This window comes from Penicillium atrosanguineum, assembly GCF_028827265.1.
Source record: "Penicillium atrosanguineum strain IBT 20685 chromosome Unknown utg000007l_segment0_segment0, whole genome shotgun sequence".
In the NCBI taxonomy this organism is placed as follows: domain Eukaryota; kingdom Fungi; phylum Ascomycota; class Eurotiomycetes; order Eurotiales; family Aspergillaceae; genus Penicillium; species Penicillium atrosanguineum.
In genome coordinates this window covers 1,406,344-1,428,577 of record NW_026623139.1, presented here as the reverse complement: position 1 = coordinate 1,428,577, position 22,234 = coordinate 1,406,344, and the positions used below count along the sequence as shown (strand labels likewise).

The window sequence follows — 22,234 nt, the reverse complement described above, 5'->3', positions numbered from 1 at the left end:
CGATCCGCGGTGGTTGGGGATGGCAGTATCCCAAGAGGATCTGTGAAATCGATGAATGTTTGCATCTGATCGAGGATAGAAAGTAGAAATAAAATGGAAGAAAAGAAGTTGGCGAATGGAACGTCGCGCGGGCAAAGAATGCAATGTTGATGTTCATGCTTCGCGCGACGCCGTTTGGTTGTCCCGGCGCAGCCAAAACAAACTACCAAAGGGCTCCACCACACGACTTTGCCCTTCGACCATCAACCTTCAACCCTCGACCTTCTTCCCTCGCCACCCACTACTCCCCCTTGACCTTCCTTTCCTTCCTTTGAAACTCTCATCAGCCCTCCTCCATCGTGCTCTGTGTTACCATGTCCGGCCTTTGAACTCGTCCGAGCCCTGCAAGACGTGTATCACGTCGCGTGCTCGACCTCGAATACCCCTCTACTGCTGACCTCTCTCATTGACCCGAACTACGCGTTCAACCCCCGAGGGACAGAGACCTTATGGCCGCTGTATTCATCCCACCTTCTCCCCAAACTTCGCTGAATATGTCGACTCGCCGCCCTCTCGCCAACGTGCCGAATGCAACCAATTCTCCCCACCGGGCAGGGCTCCTGCCGGCCAAGCGAGCTCGGTCTGGACAGCTTGAAATTCCCTACGGCCAGCCTCCGCCCAAGAAGCAGGTGATGGACGCGGCGGAGCAGGATTCTCGGTCCCCTTCACGAAACCGGTCGACGGCCTACCAGAGCACTGAGTCGAAGCTCTTCTCGAGACGGTCCAATAATCCCAATCCTAGTGCGTTCGAAAAGAAGCTAGTTGCTGCTCGTGAAAAGGATCGCACCTCGCAGCTGAAGACGGCCAGAGGCGAGAAGCCTTCCGCAGACACCATGGACACAATTCGACAGTGGCAACGGCACTACCGCAAGGCATTCCCACAGTTCGTTTTCTACTTTGACAGTATTCCGGAGGATGTTCGTCGGAAGTTCTCTCGTCAAGTCGTTGCTCTTGGAGCTGTAAGTGTTACCTCAATTGGGTTTCTCGCGTGATTCAACATTGCCACATCTTTTGGGTTGGCAAGACACGCTCGGCTTCTTTTCATCTTTGCTAACACGATGAATCTTAGCGTGAGGAAAAGTTCTTCTCTCGTCTGGTTACTCACGTCGTTACTTCGCGTCCTATTCCCCCGGAAGCCTCTACTAGCCCGACCGAGGAGGCGGCACCTGGAACCGATGGAGAGGCCAATATGCAAACCGTGAACCCTTCCTTGCTGGAAAAGAATGGCGACACCCACCTGCAGCCTTCACTGAAGAATGATCCGCGTCGGGATCAAGGCACCATGGATGTCTTGCAGAGAGCTCGGCAGATGGGTATGAAAATTTGGGCATTGGAAAAGCTTCAGCGAATGATCACAACAATCAACGACAATGACATTGGTGGTCAGAACGATGCCTCTCGGAGCAAAGCTGCTGCTACGGCCAACGGGCGTGGCGAAAACGATCTCTCGCGTGTTCTTCGTCAAGAGGCTTTGAATGGACCCTCTGACCGTGATCCGTTGTCGTCGATGGAGCTGCTCATGTTCAAGGGACCTTTCGTCTACATTCACGACATGAATGAGAAGACCAAGCCGGTCATGGTCCGAGAGTACTCCAAGGTTACCAGACGCCAGGATGGAGTCTGGCCACAGTTCCGAAGTGCGCCTCTAGGCAAGTGTCCATTCCTCGATGAGCCTCCGAGCCGCAAGGATTTCGACCGTCACCGCATGCGCCAGATCCAGAAAGAGAAGAAATCGGCTCTTCAGAACATGGACGATCGCACCAAACCATCTGCTGCTGCCGCCGAGCGGGCCATCGACACCAAATTGGTGACCGAGCTTCACAAGCCCAAGCGGTCCGAAGAGCAACAGCCCAACCAATATGAGGCCCCAGCGAAGGCTTTGACTGATGAATCTCACGAGCGCAAGAGCTCAGAGAGCTTCATTCCTCCTCATTTCCCCCGAACCGGCCCCTTCTACGCCGGTCGTGAGCCTGCCGCCTCTGGAGTACAGCCATCCAATGTCACATCCGCCATCCGGTCCCAGATGATCTCATCAACCGCCGCCGCACCAGGAGCGAAGGCAGGCCTGAGTAAGGAAGTCCATGGCTTGAAGAGGAAGGTGCTCGAGAAGGGCAGCGGCATTGGATCGATGGCTGCTCCGCAACGTCCTATCAACGGGTCCGCTGTCCCTGCTAGGGGTCAAATCTTCCCTAAACCCACCGGTCTTGAAAATAATCGCCGCTCTCAGGAGGGCAGTGGAAACCAAGCAGAAGCTGCTGGCACGAAGCGTCGTCGGGACGAAGATCAGGACAGCGAGCAGAAGAAGCCAGAGCGACGGCGAGACCCAAAACCTGGCTACTGCGAGAACTGCCGTGATAAGTTCGATGACTTTGAAGAGGTTTGTTTTTTTCCATCTCTAAAGTTGACATTTGCTAACAAAGAATTCACAGCACACCTTGACTCGAAAGCATCGCCGCTTCGCCCAGAACACGGCTAATTGGGCCGAACTTGATGCCCTGCTGTTTGAGATTCAACGGCCTTTGAAGGAAGAGTACGAATTTAACGAGTGATTTGGAGATACCGCAATGATTCGGCATTGAGTTTCAGATTTCAGCTTCTTTCGACTGCCCCCCACAAATGGCTTCTGTCAGGTTTTATCTTCCTTTTCTCTCTCTTCTGAGCTTCCTATATATTTCTTTTTCTCCGGTGACGGTGCCATGCCCTTGGAAGTGATGGCTTGCATACACATACCCCGGCATCGACACATACGCATACTGTGGAGTTTCTATTTTCGCCTCGCATCAGCACTACGCAATCGACAGCACTGCATTTCTATTGCTTCCTGCTCTGACCTCCCTTGGGCGGAGGTTGTCCACTCGTTACGACCTTTTCTACCACTTCACTTCTCTTCTACCTTGTATTTCTTACCCAACCTTTTGCATCAAAACTGCGGAAACGTACGTCTACGTCACTGCAATGGTAGCCGAGACCCGGCTAATGACCTCACCAATTTTTCTTTTTCTAACGGCCAGGTGGTGGAACTTGCCTGCTTGTGTCGGATCGCCATCCGACACAAGCACAAGGCATGGCATGTGGTATACGGATGTTTGTAATCGCGAAGCATGGAAGGCGGAATGCCAGTGCATTGATTCTTCTTACATGATCACATCTGTCAACGAAGCCTACGGGCCTAATTGTTTCGTTTATCTAGTTGTTTCTTATCCTGTCGTGTTTCATCCGGCGGTGTCCTTTTTCCCAGTGGAGGGCGATACCCGGGCGCCGGTGGCGGACTTTTATCTCCGATTTTCTTTTGACTGCAGTATTACCCAATGAACTCGATCATCCAGTGCTTTTGCTTCCTGGTTAGTGTATGTCGGTGTTCAGGGGATCGTCGGTGGGGTTTGGTTTGAGTCAGTGCCCGGTTTGAGGGTCATTGAGTGTACCTTGCATGTTGTGGAGCTGTTCTAGACACATGTAGGAACCGGATGAGCTCGACAATGGAGTGTAGGAGGACCAGTGAGTAGCCTAGACGTCTTATTATATTGTTCCTCCACCTCACGGTGTTTCTAGTCGACCTTTTCAATCTCTATTGGGGTAATAATCTGCAAGTAACCTCCCGGGCATGCCGATTTTGCCCTTCTGGCGGCTAAGGAGACCCTCTTAGGCTAAGAACTAAGGGTGGAGGTTCTCCAAGAAAAGCTTTCACCTACCGTGTATACCTCATCACTTCCATTGTACATGAATCGGCAGGCACAATTGTGTACACAGTCTATACCCCTCCGCACTAACCCAAAACGGCAGGAGCCTCGGCGCAATCGGGAGGCGGTGAGTCTGCTACACCAGCGTCAATTCCACCAGCACCAGTACGAGGCTATAGTTCAAAATAAGAAGAAATAGTCTAGTCGCTACTGTGCGCGATTAGAAAACAGAAATTACCATACAAATGTCGTAAAACCAACGGCGTGGTCCCAGAGCCGAGAACAACCGAGCACCTGACCAAGCTGCTCGGCGATGCTTCAACGGCGCCCCTGTCACTTTTTTTTTCCCGGAGATGCTCCCGTCTACGCCGCATAACCCAGCACGAACACCCGGACAGAAGGAAACATAACGAGTTCTGTCGAATATAAGAACTGTGCCGCATCGCCGAGAAAGCTGCATTCTCATCAGATTTTCTTTTGAGCTTTCAGCTTCCAGTTCTCAGCTTTCGTGCTGCCGATTTGCCTCGGCCGTTGAGGTCATCCCCGCAACATTGCAGCTCCTCGCAAATCCTCCGCCAACTACACCAACGACTCGCTTTTACTCGGGAATTGCACCGAAAGGGCTTTTACCTGAAATCCATTCAAAGCTTTAATAGCTACTCCGTGCCCCTCCGGCCCTCCGAACGATATCACAACGTCATGGCGAATTCAGCTCTGCGGCCGCTTTCGCGGGCTGTCTTGACTGCTCCCTCGGTTCTTAGTACGACTGCGATGCGTGCTCCGCCTCGACAGCTTCGATGCCTTCTTGATTCTCGATCCATCTTGCCCTCTACCCCGCTCTCCCAGGTCCGACACAGCTCGTATCACTCGCCCGAACCGTCTACCAATACTCGCAAGAAGGTTACCATGCAGACGTTAAAGAACTTGTATAAGAAGGGGGAGCCGATTGCTATGATCACGGCGCATGATTTCCCTAGTTCTCATGTTGCCGAGGCGGCGGGAGTTGATGTCGTGCTGGTTGGGGATAGTTTGGGGATGGTGGCGATGGGGCTGGAGAACACAACCGAGATGGTTATGGAGGAAATGATTTTGCATTGTCGGAGTGTGGCCCGTGGTGCGAAGAGCTCGTTTATTGTAAGTTTTCCAGTCGTGCTTTGAGGGCGTTGCATTGACGTGTGTAGGTTGGTGATCTGCCCATGGGGTCATATGAGGTGAGCTCAGAGCAAGCCGTGCAGTCGTCCATTCGTCTTGTCAAGGAGGGCCATGTTCATGCAGTGAAGATTGAAGGTGGTGAGGAGTTGGGCCCGACTATCAAGCGCATTACTCAGGCTGGAATTCCGGTCGTTGGCCATATTGGCCTCACACCCCAACGGCAGAATGCGCTCGGTGGTTTCCGAGTCCAGGGCAAGACATGCAAGGGTGCGTTGCAGCTTCTGCAGGACGCTATGGTTATGCAAGAAGCTGGTGTCTTCATGTTCGTTCTTGAGGCAATGCCCTCGGAGGTTGCAACCTTGATCACCTCGAAACTCAAGGTTCCCACGATAGGCATCGGCGCCGGCAACGGTTGCTCCGGCCAAGTGCTTGTCCAGATTGACATGACCGGCAACTTTGAGCCCGGTCGGTTCGTGCCAAAATTCGTCAAGCAGTACGCCGATGTTTGGAGTGAAGCGGCCCGCGGGATCACGCAATACCGCGACGAAGTCAAAAGCCGCGCTTTCCCTTCGAAAGAATACACCTATCCGATTTCGAAGGAGGAGCTAGCGGAATTTGAGAAGGCGGTTGAGGAGATGGATCGCAAGTAACGATTTATATAATGCCCTATCATCATGTTTTTGTATCAAGCCCTCTGCTGTACACAAGCTCATTCATCTGTTCGTGTTTGGCAGCGATGCCACTTGCTCAACCGAACGCCGGCGTCATTGAGTAAGCGACAATCAATTGATCATCTGTTTTGAAGCACTGCATATGTGATGAGTAAAGTCCCGTTAGATTGGAGGATGTGACGTACTCGCCATAATCCACCTACGCCCTCGTCCAGGCCTGGGGCGAATACACTATTTACGTAGCAAAAGACTGAATCCGTATCTTTACAGTCCAGCTTCTTTCGAAGGAATTTGACCACGGTTTCGAACTTCTGCGACGCGCTGATCTTGAACACCCGATTCTTGAGTATCGGGGCGGATGGCAGCGGTTGGAAGCGCACAGTGACTGCAGAAGCGTTAGTTGACTCGTCGATAGAAGCAAGCCCGAAATTTGATTATTGTGCAAAATTAATATGCGCCGATGATATGAAGGGGAAATTATGGCAAAATGAGACGAGGCTGCAGCTAGACGTACCTTTGCCAGCATCGATAGCTTCCACGTCAGCCAACGCCTGATGCGCATCGCGGGGCAGGCCTGTCAGCATCACGGAGGCACTCATGTTCATTGGTAAGTCGGCACCATGGTTATCGTCAGGTATCGGCCCATCTCCCCTGCTTGGAGAGTCCGACTCTGTCCGTTGGCTTTGGCGGCCAGGGCTGGGACGCTGTGGGAGAGTGCTCGACCCGGCCGGGTTGATGGGGGAGTCTCGCGCAGAGTGCTCTGGGAGCGATGAAGGGTCCATGGCCAAATATTTGAAACCTGAAGCGTACTCCTGGCTGGACCCGATCTTGTTGGTAGGTTGGGTGGATGAGTAGTTGGAGAAAGTCGGGTGGGAAAGGAGCGCGGAACCATGGCTGACTTGCGTCTATCCGCGTTAATCCACCCGGCACTGTACATTCATTCCTTCTATATTCATATCTCTATTTTTCCTTCGTCTTCTGGTAATCTTGAATTTGCCGCTCCTGAGCTCGGGCAATAGCAAGTAACGATGAAATCCCAACTATAACAATTCCGCATGCGCCTAATGTGGCTGCTCCGCCAGAGATAACGTGAAACATGTCGATCAGGCCAATAATGAATGCAGATATCCCCACTACAAAACCGGCCTCAATGAAAGCCTGAACCTTTTTCTCAGAGGGTTGGCGAATGCCGCGGACAACAAGGAGGAGCCCGAGAACCAGAGCAGCTTTCAGAGCCCATGAGGTAGCAAGGCCCGTCAAAGAACAACGATAGTCCGCAATAAACTCTTCACGGGCACTTCTATAGAGAAATGGGCCAACCGAATCTCCAAAAACGTTCTGAACGTCGAGGACTGCGCCTATATTGATCGCAGATCGAAAGTCCACTCCGCGGCCCAACTGCCAGAGATCGGCAATGCTTTCGGCGAAGTCGAGGTCGGCGTCGTGTCGGGTTGTGAGTAGTTGGACCACGTAGGCGCGGACCTGCTTGGGCCCAGCATCAGGTGGAGGAAAGGGTAGCATTTAGTAAAGGACTCAAGACTGAGACCCAAAATTGAGTGCTTTGTATACTTTTTGTAAGGAAAGAAACCATCGAAACAGCGAGTTCCATGGATCCGATCCGCCTTCGAGCGCTGAGTCATCCAGCCATCATATCACCACTCGAGATCCCCCTCTTCCTTCCTTTCCTTTACTGTCCTTTTCCGTGATCTTATTACTTGCTACTCTGCTTTACAGCCCAGCCATCGATATATCATTCCCACCATATACTTACTGTGTCGGCCTTTCACCGACCTTCTGCCCCGCTTCATTACTTCCCCGCCCCCGATCTGGGGGTAATCTCTCGCCCGGTGACCTCATTCTACGATACCGCCTCCGATTCGTGAGCTACCAGCTCTAGCACGAAGAACCATCCTGTCCGCACAACAAGCACACACCGGTGACAAACAGCAAACATGTCCAGCCCTAAGCGGAGAATCGAGACAGATGTGCGTTACCCCTCAGCTAGCTCCGATAAGGCACCCGGGTCCCAGCAAATGCTAATACCGAGATTTTGTTGTTTGCATAGGTCATGAAGTACGCTTTGAATTCTTACTGAGCTTGTCAAGCTCCTCTTTTGCTAACCTTCTTTCTAGGATGTATGCCCGCCGACCCCCCTCCTCTTTCCCAACTTGATCACCCCCCCCCCCCCCCCACACGGCACCCGAGATTATGAACTCGACCCACGATGTTTGATTGTTGGAACATGTCTGATGATAGGGTATAGGCTCATGAGTGATTATGAAGTGACTTTGGTGAATGACAACAGTAAGGACTCTGCTCCATCACGGACAACTTGCTCAAATGCTAACTGAACAATAGTGTATGTACCAAGTCTTCGCGGCAAGCTCTCTGGCGCAGCTCTAACACAATTTCCCGATATCGCAGGCAAGAATTCTATGTGCGCTTCAAGGGTCCCGAAGAGAGTACGTTGTTGCTCATCATCAACCGATATCACGTCATGTTAACCGTCTCTTAGCACCATTCCAAGGTGGCCATTGGAAGATCCACGTCGAATTGCCCGATCAGTACCCATACAAGAGCCCCAGCATAGGATTTGTCAACCGCATCTTCCATCCCAATATCGACGAGCTGTGAGTCGGATTTTCCAGATATCACCGAATCACTACTCATCATATTAATTAGGTCCGGCTCCGTTTGTCTCGATGTCATCAACCAAACATGGTCGCCCATGTATGACATGATCAACATCTTCGAAGTCTTCTTGCCTCAACTACTCCGCTACCCTAACCCCTCCGATCCTCTCAACGGCGAAGCTGCGGCATTGATGATGCGGGAACCCAAGGGCTACGAGGCGAAGGTGAAGGGTACGTGGCTTACTCTGCCAAATTCGTTGTTCTATGTCCCCGCTAACCACCGGCTACAGAATACGTCGCCAAGTACGCTAGCAAGGAAGCAGTTGATGAAGCAGGCGAGGATACCGAGTCCGAGGACGAGCTCAGCTCAGCGGGCAGCTACGATTCCGGTGGCGAAGAGCCCGCCGGCGCAATGGACGATGTCTAAACAACGACTCGTCTGCAGCCAGTAGTCTGGTCCCCTCGAATCTGCACGGACATATTGCATTCCCCAAGTAGTTCTTATACCTTTGTTGCTCATGGGAGCACGATCAGCGGGCGTTTCATTCATCACATCATGGAGTTTCTTTATTTCCCCACTCTTCTTTTTCGGGTTGTGGTGCAGCTCGGCATTGTTATGCTTATGGGTGGAGTCAGGGATGGATCATACTGGTGAGGCTGATGAACTAGTGGACTGGTGCTGATATTTCGGTTCCGTCCGATTACTTCCTGGTGGAATGTTGCTTTTTGAGTCTAATCCAATTAAAGAATGCTAGTGTTTGGGCCTCAGAATAGCAGAAGTCTTTACCAAGGCTCTACAATGTCGTACGAAGAACTGATCATTAGAACAAAATAGAGACTAAAACGAAACACTGACCTGGAAACATTTGAAGCATCGTAAAGGTGACCCGACCGCGCTTCATGAACTATTCGCCCATCATGATCCCTTCATAGGATCACGCCGGCTCTTTCAACAGCAACCCGTCCAAGGATTGAAGGCGAGACGACCCCACATAATGCCTCTGTGCTATCCAATGAAATAGAACCATCGGCAAATGTTATATCCAGAACCATCCAGGTATAGCGAAAAAGTAGGCTAGTATGAGAAATGTACCAACCATGAGCCACTTTGTTGGCAGCGGGGCTGGCTAAGTATGAAACACAAGGCTACATAAAAGGCCCGTCCGGTCCACTGCGTTGTCTGTTCATATCCCAAAACACCTCCCCAGAACTTCACAATGGATATCACCTTTGAAGAAAGACTGCCGACTTATTTTATTGGCCATGGTGCAGTTCCCATCGAAAGCATTCTAGATGTAGCCTTTAATCAGAACGCTAATCATCTTTTGCCTAGGTGGGGTCAGCATCATGTTCAAGCCTCAGCATGAGCTCGTGCGACAGGGTCTGCGCGAGCTTGGTAAGGAGATCAAGGCCTTAAACCCTACGGCAATCGTCTGCACATGTGGTGAATTTCAAAGTGACAATGATTTCATTCAAGGTTGGCCTCAAGCGCTATGTAATATCCCAAGGCAAATGCTGACGAATATCCTGTTGCTAGTCAACCTCAAAGAACCAACTAAAGTATGGCACGATATCGGTCCATCTTGGCGCACAACATTTCCCCACGTATTTGACTACGATTACTGTCATCAGTCCTCTCGGGCACTGGGTGAGCAAGTGCTGCAGCATCTGCAGGCCAAGGGCATCAAGGCCGTGGGCGTTGAACGCGATTTAGATCACGGAATGTAAGCATATCCGTCTTTACGCTGAGGTGTGACAAATGGCTGAGACCAACTATTTAACTTCTGTTAGATGGGTTCCTTTCAAACTCATGTTTCCGGATGGAGAGGACGAGCTAGATGTCCCAATCTTGCAGATATCGACGTACGCTGGGGATGATCTAGAGGCTCATATTCAACTTGGCGAAGCTCTTTCGTCTCTGTATGATATACGCTCCTATCTGTATTTTGCAAGTCAAGACGACAACTGACGAGGCTTAGTGATGGGCGTATTCTTTTCATCGGGTCGGGAATGTTATGTCATAACCTAAGGGCGACTCGACTGGGAACCTCTGACACCGCTGTTGCCAAATCGTTCGAAGCAGCTGCAGGTAAAGCTCTGCGGGCCCCAACTCTGCAGCAAAGGAATGTTGAGTTTCTGACGTTACAGAAACGGGATGATTGGATTGACGCTCATCCAACTGCGGAGCATGTGTTACCCTTGTACATGACGCTAGGCGTTGGGCTGAGTCTGAACCGCAAGGAGTGGAAGGTCTGGAATCAAGATCAGTGTATAATTGGGCAGTCGTATTACACTTTCCGGCTGGGGTGATTTCATGACGGCTCAAGTTTTGTCAATTATCCCTAAAGGCAAATCGTTCATGTCCATGCTATTATTCACACCACAAGCACCCAGTGCCCTACCTCCCTGTACTGCCCATAAGACAGATTTATCTCGGTAGTATACTATGTTCCATAGTTTGCCATGGAGTGAATATTCAAGCTCTACCTGAAGACCAAAGAGGTATATGGAGATGGTTGCATGTATGGAGTAAATCCAAACTATAGATCAGGACAAAAGACGCACCAAAAATACAAAAAGGACACACCTAGGAAAACGTTGGAAAATATGAGAGCAGCTCTTTACTATCTGGCCTCATCGAAAACGCTACCAACAAATTTCAACAATTGAAAGGAAAGAGATCTGATGATAGAGAACCGGCACCATGGGTATTATCAGACCAAAAGGAAGGCAAGTGAGTGGCTATGTATGTGCGAGCAGTCGACCGGCGATCCATGCAAGAAAAAAAAAAAAAAGCACCACCAAAACAAAGAGAGTCAAAAGTACAACGGCGCACTAGGAAAAATCGATTCCCCGAATCCCTTCATGTTTATCCTGGTCATGCGAAAGCGTGGTTCGCATTAAATATCAGTTTTTAATTGACCTTGAGCACACCGAAGACATCGCGGACATCACGAACATCACGGACATCGCGGACATCGCGGGCCGAATCGTTGCCGGTGGTTAAATCTTGGCGGGAGCGCTTCTTGCTTGGGTTGACGACGACCTCGCCCCAATGTTTTGGAACAGTGCCGCCGGATGAAGGACGACTCCGTTGAGAAATATTATCGGCAGATACAGTGAGCTGTGAACCCTCTTCGGGGGTTGGAGATGCAGATGCGGAGGTCGGGCCGTGGAGGGTTGCCTGGGGTTGCAGGTGAGGTTGTGGTTGGAGGGACCAAATGTCAATGACGGAGCTACACAAAAGGAAGTTAGCAAAGACATTCCCCGTTAAAGTCAAAGATGGGTTAGTTCGGAGTACTCACTCAGAAGTCCGTTGACAGATAGCATCCAGAGCCTCCCGCTCTCGCCTCACGTATTCCGGATCCGGCTGGTTGGCCTGCTGAGCATGGTTGAGAGCTCCGTAGCCGTATCCCGCCTGGTAGGGGTCATCTTCGAGAAGTCGCGAAGATTCAGGCTGAAAAGACTTGTTAGAATATCGCTGTATCCGACATACGTTCCACGCAACGCGCATGAGACCCCGGTAATGCGCATTGAATAACATAGCGTCCAGCTGGGCTGTCGAGGCAGGACTCAACTCACCTCGGGAGATTCGTGGCGGTTGCCACCCAGGCATGAAGCACAGACACCCATTTATAAGGGGTTGTGGTATAATGGCGCACGATGCGAATGGGCACGAGGGATTAAACACCCCAATTATCGATGTAGAGGTGGGACCATTCCCCCTCAAAGTAAGGGCAAACTTTGATGGAAGTGCGACGACTGACGCTAAAGGTGGGGGGTAAGGAGTGTGGGTGCAGAACGGATGACAGAAATGGCAAAATAGCGCAAGTTCGAGGAGACGTTCGAGGAGAAGTTCGAGTGAGGCTGGGAAGGAGAGTCCGTGCGATGTCATCGGGCGATGATAAGATGGTGCGTGGCCGCTGCGTGGAGTTAGCACTGCAACTTTTTCGTCCACTTGTCAACGACTCTTCGTTGACTTGAGTTGCACACACTTACCTACCATGTTTGACTTACCGAATGCGAAACGGTATGTTCCACATCGTTCTCATGGCATGATGATAGTCCCTAAACCAATCTTCTAGCGTTCGCCGCGATGAAGTCCAGTCGCCGGCCTCATCCCGCTCTCCGTCCCCGGTCGACGAGTCCGCCATCCAAGATGCCCAAGCCAGACTCGGTCAATTGCTCAATCTCGATGCTTTACTTGGAACCACTATTACTCCACAAGAGACGAAGGAGCCCCACCAGCCCGCCGCCGCCGCCGAGGACGAAGAGCAGGAGTTCGAGTTCCGCCTGTTCAGTGCACCCGCTAAAGCCAAGGATACAACTACAAAAGCCGAAACAGAAGATAAATTTACAACGGACAAGGGCACAGAAGGCAATATACAAACCGGCGGTACCCAGAAATTGCGCATTCGATTGCGGTCCCCCTCACCCGCAAACCCCTCCGAGGGCCGCTTCGTCAAGGCTTTCCGTGGCTGGCAGTATTACTTCTCCGCCCCGTCACTGTATGGTCTCAAAGATATCGAGGAAGAAAATGAAGTGGAAAGGAGGCGGCAATTCGAAGAGATGGCCGTGAGCGGAGAGCATATCACAACATGGGCCAAATCCCAACCCTGGGTAAGCCATATCAAGACCCCCCTACCCAACAATCGGGGGTTCCAGCATTGTAAACCTGCTAACAAAATCACAGCCTGGATGTCACCTTCCTTGGCGAGTTACCCGTCTCAAGCGGCACCAAACTAAGCTCCCTCCCAAATCCACAGACATCCCAATTTACGTGGTTGAAGGCGCGCCTTCAACGAAATCGCCATTGACACGCAAGAAGCCCGGCAAGAAGCGTCGTGTCCAACTGCGCAAGAAGGTAGAAGCAGCCAAGAAAACTCTAGAGAACGAAGCAGAGAAGCGCACCCGCAAGAACCGCGAACGTAAGCTCAAGCGCAGACAGAAGGCGCGCGAAGAGAAGGCCGCGAAAGCAGCAGCCAACGGTGAAGATATTTCCATGGTAGATGCAGACGGTGATTCATCTGGGTCAGATGAGTGAGAAGCATGTCTATAGTGGTTGCAGCGAATATCCAATCCAATCCATGATACCCTAATGATTCAGAAAGCTCCAGAAACGAAAATGAGTTGATTGGCGAATGCGCGGCGATAGCCCAGTGCGACGGGGTATTATTAATCACATGTAGAGTACCATGGTACCTCAAATAGAAGAATTTAACGCAAAGAAAGAGACAAAGGGATGGTAGCTGGTTCGGGGGTATGTGTGGCGGCCTCCGAAGACGCGCCAGGAGAAAGAAAGAGAGAATGCTGATACACCCTAGAAACACCGTATGTGCACCTCATTTGGTCGGCTCTTCTGTTCTTAGTCAGTATAGATCTCTGGATTTTAGACACATCACATCACGCACCAGTCTTGGCTGCGACAGCCGGCAAATCGGCGGTCACAGGAGTTTCCGGCTTGGGAGCCTCGACCTTGGGCTCGGTGGCCTCGGCGGGAGCAGTAAGCCCCTCAGTCTTGACCTCGGAGGGCTCCGTGGCTTCTGGAATGATGGCTTAGTTGTTGGTCCTTGAATTACACTCGGCGTTGCTTACCAGTGGACTCCTGGGCAGGAGCCGGAGCCGGAGCCGGCGCTGGAGCTGGCTCCGCAGCAGGCGCGGCAGCAGTGGCGGTCGCAGCTGGAGTCTCGGGGGTAGCGGGAGTCTCCTCGGGTTTGGATTCGGCCTTCTCCTTCTTCTTCTCCTTCTTGCGGCGGAAGATGGCCTTGAGGCCCTTCTTCATCTGGGCAAACGCGTCGGGGGCTGCGGGGTGTCAGTGTGGCGCACGAAAGAAAGAACAAGATCAAACAAAAAAGGGGGTGAAAGTAGGAAACTTACGAACACCGGGCATGATGATATTTATTGAGTGAACAAGAACGAGAGCGAGGTTGTTGGTGATATCAATAAGTGTAGAAGAAGTGAAAGGAATTGGCATCACGGCATTCTTAACGCCAGCGCAGGCCAATCCCAAGCCACGTGACAGTCTATCAATTTAACGCACGTAGAAGATTGATTTAGTATTGACTTTACGCCATTCAGGCCCAGGTCATGGTCAGGGGTCCTGATAAACACGAGTTTGAGGTCAATAGTAGGTATTCCACGGATATGATTGGCTCCAGTGGGTCCATCTCTGTCCCGCCGAGTCCCATCTTGGCACTGACACCTCGCGTGGCTGTGCTGCCTCTAGTTATGTTTGTGAAACGTCATTTCCCTAGGGCCTCCACATCGCCGGCGCTTAATACTGTATGCTCTAACACACTAGCCAATGAATGAGCATACTTGTTATGACCGTCTTGAAACAACATTGTTATGTGGAGATTGCCATTTCGAAAGAGCATCCTTGAAACTGCATGGAATCAAAGATAAATGGATATTCATGTCACTGCTATAGGCTAAATATGCATTCGTTGTGTGTAGCGCCACCGGGCAAGAGGTGAATACCAGAGGTAAATAGTATAACTAAAAGAAACGCAGAAACGATGCCACCATTAAATGCCCTATAGTTCCGTCAGCGAATGCTTGAATGGGTTATTAAAAAGGTTGCTTACCGAGTACCAAGAAGAAGAGACTGACGGCGGCTTTCACGTTGTGGGTTCCGATAAGGATGAGAAAAGTACCACAAAAGGTCCAGGTAGAGAGGCCGCCGAGGTGCAATCTCGGGATCTGCTTATATTTAGTGGCGGTTTCTTCGATGAGAGCGTGTAGATTGAAAGCAGTCGCGGTAGTCTTGTCCAGCAAAGCTTGAGAGACCTGTGAATTGAGTTGCATCTCCTTTTGAATTTGGGATTGAGCTGACAGCGCTTGGACCTGCATGTTTTGCGCATTCTGCAGCTCATTGGCTCTCATTTGCGATTGTTCCATGGTCGTTTCCATGGTTTGCAGCCGCTGTTGAATTCAGTAAAGTATCAGATATGGCACTTGAAGAACTTACCTCGGCCATCTTGTTCTCTTGCTCCAGGATCAAGACCAGTCGGCTTGTGAGCCATTCCTGTCGTTGTTAGTATCATTCCCATGAAACATGAAGATTGAACATACCAATGCAGCATCGAGTCTCCCTATACTCTGGGACAGTCTTGCCATATCTGTCTCCACCAGTGATTCAAGAGATAGTTGTAGTACTGAAGCAAGTTCGCGATAAGCAAGAATATTGTCGTCATGTGTGCGGAGAGCTAGCCGATTTTTGGATAGGGCTTCTTCGTGCGCAAGTTGCAGCGCCTGTTGGAGCATGTCGACCTGGCTGGACGCATTTCGAATTCCCTATAGGCAGTTAGATTAGACACATCAATGGGCAAGGGATCTCTTTTACCTTTCCGAGCACTGCTGTCTCTGATTGCACATGACCTAGGGCCGAAGCAAAAACAGCAGCGACCCTTTCAATCCCAAGTTCAATATCACGAAGAAAACCTCCTAGTGTTTGCTGAAAGAGAGACTGACTAGCCTCTATATCTGTTACAAGCTTCCTTTGTAACAATTGAACAGCCTGTAGAAAGGTATCGTGTTTTGAGGCTTCCATTGCGGCATTGTGTAAAGCTTGGTGAATTCCTTGATCCAGCTTGACGCTACTTCTCAAAACAGAACGATGAAGGTCCAGCAGTTCCTCTTTCTCAATCTCAATCCGCGCAGCTTGACAGATGACTATTGCATTCTGCCTGCTATTGCTGTATGAGGTCCACCATTGGGGCCGTGATTCCAGCGCCTTGAGACACTGCTCAAGTAGCTCCTTGGGCACTAGATCAGTACCGGTGCCAAGGATGTTGGATTTACTCATGAACCCGAACCGACTCTTAGATGATGGGGGTGAAATTGTCACCGGGAGGCAAGGTGCGGGAATAGAGGCACCTGCACCTTTGAGTTCGCAGATCGCGAGGCGAGCAGCGTAGACAGACCGGATGCAATCCAGGGCCTCTGGAGGCTCCTCCTCCGATCTTGTCTTGCCTCCAAAAGACTGACATGATGTCACCAGCCTCGTTGCTGCGATGCGAGTGCATGAGGGTGATGTAGTCATGGATTCGAGAAGCTGAACTGCTTCAGAGTATATTGCATCTCGTTGCGTTGTTTTGGATCTCAGGTATGAGATAGCGTTGCTGTCATTGGACCTGTCCTGATAACCTGGAAGATTGTCTGAAATCATCAGCAGGGTGTCGCAGTCTATTTCGGCGGGAATTACCAGTTTCGGGATTTTCCACCTGGCTGGGGTCTTTGAAAGCTCGCGTGAGAACAACAAAGAGTACTGTGAGGCCCAGCCAAGTTGACAAGAGCCTCTTCATTTTGCCTGTGTATCTCAGGTATCTTTTCAAATCACGACGTTTCAGATACCGTTCTCAGTTAGTGCCTGTGCTCGTCCTGAGAGTTGTGAGGCGACGAAGAGGGTGTGGGATATGTTCATTGGGAGTAGTTGTGGAAGTCAGGGAGAGAGGGTATGTGGAGATTCGGTGTTCCTCAAGATCCTCAACTGAGCGGAAGTCACTCTCTCCGCTACATACTTTACCACAAGACTGGAAGTATGGAAACGAGTACTTACGTCGACAATTAGGTTCGCGATGAAAACGGTAGAGACATGACAGATTCTTTAAATCTACTGTCCTTGTGGGTCTCTTCGCATATATGAGCTGCTCATTACTACCAGATGAAGTCTTTCTCTAGTCAGCCAACTAAGAGGCCACTTTAACAAACCATTCCAATGAGTGAACGGATTGCGTTGTAGGGTCAATTCACCTACAAATGTGGAGTACCCACTCCGAGGCAGTAAAATCTATCTCGATACTTCGATGATCCTAGATTTGTTCACCAATAGATTTTACGAGGAAGAGTAACTGTAAATATGGAAATGTTATATTTTTAATCTAGTAGATCTCACCCTTGACGTTTCTGCTCACGTGTTCGTGGAATCACTACCTTCCACTGGTTCATGCCCGAACATAATGCCGATTTGTAATCCGCACCCTCGCCTTAATCGACAATGATCTTCTAGGTAACTAAATTGTCAACAACCTCATAACATTGTTGTGACCAAGGACTATATAGCAAGCAGCTTATTTTCACTTGAAAAGGGTTCACTCACAGACTCTGTATGAAAGGGACACCCGGCAGACTCTGGGTATCGTTCGCATCAAAATGGCCGAACACAACCAGCCCAGTCTAGGTAGGTTGGAAGGCTAAGGCACTATGATTCCGTCTCTGAATGTTGACCTTTTCTTTCCTTTCTAGATGGTCCCTTTCATTTCGTTGCCGTTCACAGTCTAGATGATCGAAAAGCCAAGCGTCTGGCCCGATCGCATGCTGTAGCACGGGGCCTTGAGAATAAAAGAAAGCTCCAGCAAAAATCGGGTCTTAATTTCCACGCAGTCCATTCGGGAGATGATCCTGGCCTACCACCGACCAAAACAATACAGGACCAGACTCTCGCCATTCCATCATTTCCCATACCTGAGGGCGAGCTTGGTCCATTCCAAATGCTGGCTGCAGAGTCACCAAGATTGCAAGCATTGCTCAGTTGCCGTAAGATTCTCATGGCTGCTTTCAATTTCCAGTAAAAGCTCACACACTATGGTTTAGACAAGCTCCACCATGGCACGGAGCCGGTCTTAAGCGTTTCAGACGAGCTTGTCCTCCAGGACTTTCGGTCAATTCTACGAAAAGGGCTGGATGATCACGCTCTTTTGAATGCAATTATGCTCACATTTGCATCTATTAATACTGCTGGTAGCATCGATAGAGAATGTCTCCAGTATAAGGTCGAGGTTTTGAGCTCCATTCGTCAACGGATGACTTCTTCAGATAAAGCTACGACGGAATCGACGCTCGGTGCTATTTTGCTCCTCGCCGGTATAGAGGTAGGTCCGCGTAAATTCCTCTTTCACCGCGAAGCTATTATTAAATGAAACTTCATCAAGAACTGACATTCAATTTGTACAGGCTCGGCTTGGAATGCCCCGTCAGGTTCAACTTCACATGGGGGCAATACGTCAGCTGCTTGACATATGTCGAAGGAAAAGTGTCTATTTAAGCGACGGCATCAAACGTGCAATCTTTTGGTAAGTGGATTATTATTTTTCTTAGCCCCTATCTAACACTGGTCAAAAGGTCAGATTTAAATGCTTCGGTCATGACTGGGTCTACTCGAGTCGTTGATCACACAACCTTTTCCGAGCTTCAGTGGAAAAGAGATCCTTTCGCTCCAAGTTTCTTCACTTTACCACCTGGATTTCGACCACAGTCTCATCTACTGGGCGAAGATTTTGTTGAAGTGCTCAAAGATGTCTTTGCATTGCAATGCATCCGAGACTCTGCCTTCTTCGGCCAAGAGGACGTGATAACGATGACGCATATTGACAATCACCAAGCATCAATTCAATCAAGGCTAGTAAGCTTACCAACATGTTCGCTCGTGTCAGAGTGTTGCCATTTAGCGGCATATCTTTGCTCAACAATGCTGCGATGTAAAATTTGGCGTACCTCAACCATTCCCGTGAGTCAGCTCGTAATTTGCTTTCGTGCACCCCGGTGTCTTGATGAATCTCGCTGATATTGAATCTGATAGTCGCATCTCTCGTTACAACTACTTTGCAAGGTTCAACAGACCAGCGATGATCTCGTGTGGAATGATTGGCCTGATTTGTTAGCATGGCTCCTACACATTGGCGGAGCCTTTGCCCCTGAGGGGGCTATACGCTCCGGCTACGTGGAACTGTTGCAATCAAACCACAGAAGCAGGCTTCAAGATCTGTATACATCATGGTCCGAATTACTTGAAATTCTCAAGCAGTTCATTTGGTCAGAAAAGGCATTCATGTCACAGGTCAAGGCATTCTGGGATGAAAGTCTCGTTTAGACTACTATAAAACAGAACTTTTCCGATGCTTATATGCTTTTCACTATCTGTGAGTAAATCAAGGCAAATAATCATTACGATCAGATTCCAAGACTGTAAATAGTTGCTGCTGATGAATGGGCTCATCCGGTGGGAAATGTAGACTGTCATCCGTGGGGATGACCAGAAAAGGCAAGGTCTTGAAATGACCCATGAGATTCAGAAGCACTTCTAATAATTATCAATCATGCCTTCCGATTCCAACCATAAAATCTCAATGTGGAATCGAATCATTCATTTGTAATCAGCCACTGAGACAAATTCTCACCCCACTAGAGGAGAACCGATTGGTTAATAAGATGAGGCTATACCTGAACTCGCAAAGCTTAATCATCCATTCTCAAAGTGGAAGTATCTATGTTCCCTTTTAGGAAATATGCCAATGCCTCTTCCTTGACCATGAAGAATAATCCCACCACGTGCGATCGAAAGCCGTTAAAGGCTCTACACCAAGGCATAGGTAATTGAGTATTAATAACTAGTCGTCCCCGGTGTCCAAGCATCAGAATTTCTACTTCACAACTACTCGAGAACAAATATTCAGAGATCTTTGACAATGTCTCAATCCCGTCTTTTCAAGCCTCTCAAGATAGGCGATATGGAAGTAAAACATCGCATCGGGATGGCTCCTCTCACTCGCTTCCGAGCGACCGAAGACCGCGTACCGACACCCCTGATGAAAGAATACTATAGCCAACGGGCAGCTGTTCCTGGCACCCTGATCATCACCGAGGGAACTTTCATATCAGCAACCTGTGGCGGCTTTCCTCACGCACCCGGCCTTTGGCGCGAAGACCAAATCGCCGCCTGGAGGGCCATAACCGACGAAATCCATAGCAAAGGATGCTACATATTCTGTCAACTGTTCGCAATGGGTCGTGCTGCAGATGTTGAAGTAGCCCGAAAGGAGGGCGTCCCGATCGTAGCACCTAGCGCCGTTCCGATGGAAGAAGGCGCTGTAGTGCCCGACGCTATGACAGTGGATGATATCAATCAAACTGTCTATGATTTTGTGGTCGCGTCGAAGAATGCCATCCGAGCAGGATTTGACGGTGTCGAGATCCATGGTGCGAATGGGTACCTCCTTGACCAATTCCTTCAAGACGTCAGCAACAAACGTCAAGATGAGTACGGTGGCAATGTGGAGAACAGATCTCGCATTCTCAACGATGTGATCAAGTCTGTTGTCGATGTCCTCGGTCCTCGGCATGTCGGCCTTCGTCTAAGCCCCTGGTCTACGTTCCAGGGTATGAGAATGGAAAATCCTATCCCTCAATTTACGAATGTCATCCAAAAGGCAATCCAATCAGATATCGCTTACCTTCACCTCGTCGAGTCGCGCATCTCCGGCGCCACGGACTATGATGGCCACGACCGACTAGATTTTGCATACAATCTCTGGAAAGGGCCGCTCCTTGTTGCTGGAGGATATACACCACAAGAGGCACAGAGGCTCGTGGATGTAAACTATCCGGACAAGGACATCGTGGTCATATTTGGGCGTTATTTTATTTCCAATCCGGATCTTGTGTATAGAATGAGAGAGGGTCTGGAGCTCAGTGCGTATGACAGGGATACATTTTATGCCTTTAAATCAGCGGTGGGATATTCGGATTATCCATTCAGCGAAATGTATCTGGCAAGCAGGCTAGAGAAGTCTTATTGACTGGGTGCAATTTTACCTCTCCGACTAGCGGGTGTATGGAGGACATCAATCTGACAATCTAGTCGCCTTTGGTCTATCCATTTCTGTCTCAACTGTAAGGTTCTTAGGACCGTTGTTGTCCAGATTAGAAGACCGATAACATTAGAAGGGTTTACTGGAAGCATCATATACTGAACTTTGATTGGAATCAATTCACGGGGCAAATTGTGTACACTATAGGTCAATGACCAGGGGAGAGTCATCTGAATGATTGGATGCATTCGCCGCCACCATTACCTAACGTAGCTTCGAGACTTTCTTTTCAGTAAACGATCAGATACTGCCCGAAATGTAAGGCCATAATGGCGGCTAGTCACGTGAACTCTAGCCCAATCGGGGCCGCATTTTACTCCGACAAAATCATCGAAGCCGCAAGCGCAACGATCCAACACGCCAAACATCATGTCGTTCTTACCCCAACGCTGCGCCCGGCAGCTCCTCCGAGAGCCTTTCCAACGCGCCTCATTACCGCTCTTCCTTACCCCCGCGTTCTCCCACTCCCGCGCGCAATGCTTCTCAACTACCTCCCCGATGCAATCCCGAGTCGGAGGCGCCCCCATCTCCGTGCCCCCGGATGTGTCATTGAACCTGGTCGACCTTCCTAAGTCACTTTCCCGCGCACGAGGAAAGGATGTCCCCAAGTTTGCCGCTCATATCAAGGGTCCCAAGGGTATGTGTCGACTCCCGAGGCGTGACGAATTGGAAGCTAACGTCTCCGACTGGTTACAGGCGAAATGACCCTCGAGCTTCCCTCTTTCCTTACCGTGAACCACGACGCAGCTACCCTAAAGACTACCCTGTCTGTCTTGGATCCGGAAGTTCCCGCCCAGCGTGCCATGTGGGGTATGTGTCTACTCGAATGCTCGTGCGCGTGTCCGTCTCTAATAACTTTCTCAATTCAGGTACCATCCGCGCGCTCCTCCAGAACCACATCACCGGTGTCTCTGAAGGGCACATTTGTGTCTTGAGTCTTGTCGGTGTCGGTTACAGGGCTACCATTGAAGATACCGCGACTACTGTCACTCCCAGCTTCCCCGGACAAAAGTTCGTCTCTCTGAAGGTCGGATTCTCTCACCCCATTGAGCTCGGCATCCCCGAGGGTGTCCAGGCTAGCACCCCCCAACCGACCCGTATCTTGCTGGAGAGTGTCAACAAGAGAGCGGTGACACAGTTCGCGGCTGAGATCCGGGAATGGAGACGGCCGGAGCCGTACAAGGGCAAGGGTATCTTCGTCAACGGCGAGACTATCAAGCTCAAGGCGAAGAAGATCAAATAGTCCGTGGGCGCATGCGCTTTGGCTTTTCAGGAACATTGCATTCATTGTTCCATGTATTCTTATACTCTATTTCCATCATATATGTACTTTTTTCTTCTTCAACTTCCTCCACGTGGTATCACAAATGTACTTTGTACGCATCAAGCGTGATCCTAGCAAAAAGGCACATTTA

General features: G+C 50.1%; 13 protein-coding genes across 13 annotated transcripts; 8 read left to right on the top strand and 5 right to left on the bottom strand.

Moving 5' to 3' along the window:
- Nucleotides 1-488: 488 nt before the first annotated feature.
- On the top strand, nt 489-2,588 carry N7443_008735 (protein serine/threonine kinase activating protein nimO; the record flags this gene model as incomplete). The annotated part of the gene is made up of 3 exons (XM_056888791.1): nt 489-998; nt 1,109-2,416; nt 2,469-2,588. 3 exons carry the CDS (start codon nt 489-491, stop codon nt 2,586-2,588), a joined length of 1,938 nt encoding a protein of 645 aa, XP_056738093.1.
- A 1,827-nt stretch (nt 2,589-4,415) lies between these two features.
- N7443_008734 (3-methyl-2-oxobutanoate hydroxymethyltransferase ECM31) lies at nt 4,416-5,518 on the top strand (the record flags this gene model as incomplete). The annotated part of the gene is made up of 2 exons (XM_056888790.1): nt 4,416-4,850; nt 4,898-5,518. 2 exons carry the CDS (start codon nt 4,416-4,418, stop codon nt 5,516-5,518), a joined length of 1,056 nt encoding a protein of 351 aa, XP_056738092.1.
- Nucleotides 5,519-5,615: 97 nt separating this feature from the next.
- Nucleotides 5,616-6,321, bottom strand: N7443_008733 (ubiquitin-like protein ATG12; the record flags this gene model as incomplete). Its single annotated transcript, XM_056888789.1, has 3 exons — nt 5,616-5,675; nt 5,725-5,924; nt 6,054-6,321. 3 exons carry the CDS (start codon nt 6,319-6,321, stop codon nt 5,616-5,618), a joined length of 528 nt encoding a protein of 175 aa, XP_056738091.1.
- Nucleotides 6,322-6,499: 178 nt separating this feature from the next.
- Nucleotides 6,500-7,060, bottom strand: N7443_008732 (transcription factor domain-containing protein; the record flags this gene model as incomplete). Its single annotated transcript, XM_056888788.1, has 1 exon — nt 6,500-7,060. The coding sequence occupies one exon, from the start codon at nt 7,058-7,060 to the stop codon at nt 6,500-6,502; it is 561 nt and encodes a 186-aa protein (XP_056738090.1).
- A 431-nt stretch (nt 7,061-7,491) lies between these two features.
- N7443_008731 (E2 ubiquitin-conjugating protein UBC8) lies at nt 7,492-8,599 on the top strand (the record flags this gene model as incomplete). Its single annotated transcript, XM_056888787.1, has 6 exons — nt 7,492-7,524; nt 7,672-7,796; nt 7,898-8,001; nt 8,055-8,169; nt 8,222-8,403; nt 8,463-8,599. 6 exons carry the CDS (start codon nt 7,492-7,494, stop codon nt 8,597-8,599), a joined length of 696 nt encoding a protein of 231 aa, XP_056738089.1.
- Nucleotides 8,600-9,389: 790 nt separating this feature from the next.
- N7443_008730 (DODA-type extradiol aromatic ring-opening family dioxygenase) lies at nt 9,390-10,482 on the top strand (the record flags this gene model as incomplete). Its single annotated transcript, XM_056888786.1, has 4 exons — nt 9,390-9,438; nt 9,506-9,896; nt 9,964-10,092; nt 10,152-10,482. 4 exons carry the CDS (start codon nt 9,390-9,392, stop codon nt 10,480-10,482), a joined length of 900 nt encoding a protein of 299 aa, XP_056738088.1.
- A 604-nt stretch (nt 10,483-11,086) lies between these two features.
- On the bottom strand, nt 11,087-11,805 carry N7443_008729 (LAMTOR1/MEH1 family protein; the record flags this gene model as incomplete). Its single annotated transcript, XM_056888785.1, has 3 exons — nt 11,087-11,408; nt 11,478-11,629; nt 11,755-11,805. 3 exons carry the CDS (start codon nt 11,803-11,805, stop codon nt 11,087-11,089), a joined length of 525 nt encoding a protein of 174 aa, XP_056738087.1.
- Nucleotides 11,806-12,176: 371 nt separating this feature from the next.
- N7443_008728 (DUF2011 domain-containing protein) lies at nt 12,177-13,216 on the top strand (the record flags this gene model as incomplete). The annotated part of the gene is made up of 3 exons (XM_056888784.1): nt 12,177-12,202; nt 12,258-12,792; nt 12,866-13,216. The coding sequence occupies 3 exons, from the start codon at nt 12,177-12,179 to the stop codon at nt 13,214-13,216; spliced, it is 912 nt and encodes a 303-aa protein (XP_056738086.1).
- A 298-nt stretch (nt 13,217-13,514) lies between these two features.
- Nucleotides 13,515-14,062, bottom strand: N7443_008727 (uncharacterized protein; the record flags this gene model as incomplete). Its single annotated transcript, XM_056888783.1, has 4 exons — nt 13,515-13,531; nt 13,584-13,715; nt 13,768-13,974; nt 14,050-14,062. The coding sequence occupies 4 exons, from the start codon at nt 14,060-14,062 to the stop codon at nt 13,515-13,517; spliced, it is 369 nt and encodes a 122-aa protein (XP_056738085.1).
- Nucleotides 14,063-14,670: 608 nt separating this feature from the next.
- On the bottom strand, nt 14,671-16,478 carry N7443_008726 (uncharacterized protein; the record flags this gene model as incomplete). The annotated part of the gene is made up of 6 exons (XM_056888782.1): nt 14,671-14,708; nt 14,760-15,096; nt 15,143-15,199; nt 15,247-15,468; nt 15,518-16,332; nt 16,379-16,478. The coding sequence occupies 6 exons, from the start codon at nt 16,476-16,478 to the stop codon at nt 14,671-14,673; spliced, it is 1,569 nt and encodes a 522-aa protein (XP_056738084.1).
- An 847-nt stretch (nt 16,479-17,325) lies between these two features.
- Nucleotides 17,326-19,042, top strand: N7443_008725 (uncharacterized protein; the record flags this gene model as incomplete). Its single annotated transcript, XM_056888781.1, has 6 exons — nt 17,326-17,353; nt 17,419-17,709; nt 17,767-18,044; nt 18,127-18,245; nt 18,295-18,679; nt 18,752-19,042. The coding sequence occupies 6 exons, from the start codon at nt 17,326-17,328 to the stop codon at nt 19,040-19,042; spliced, it is 1,392 nt and encodes a 463-aa protein (XP_056738083.1).
- Nucleotides 19,043-19,637: 595 nt separating this feature from the next.
- N7443_008724 (alkene reductase) lies at nt 19,638-20,747 on the top strand (the record flags this gene model as incomplete). The annotated part of the gene is made up of 1 exon (XM_056888780.1): nt 19,638-20,747. The coding sequence occupies one exon, from the start codon at nt 19,638-19,640 to the stop codon at nt 20,745-20,747; it is 1,110 nt and encodes a 369-aa protein (XP_056738082.1).
- A 441-nt stretch (nt 20,748-21,188) lies between these two features.
- Nucleotides 21,189-22,062, top strand: N7443_008723 (mitochondrial 54S ribosomal protein uL6m; the record flags this gene model as incomplete). The annotated part of the gene is made up of 3 exons (XM_056888779.1): nt 21,189-21,456; nt 21,516-21,629; nt 21,689-22,062. The coding sequence occupies 3 exons, from the start codon at nt 21,189-21,191 to the stop codon at nt 22,060-22,062; spliced, it is 756 nt and encodes a 251-aa protein (XP_056738081.1).
- Nucleotides 22,063-22,234: the final 172 nt, after the last annotated feature.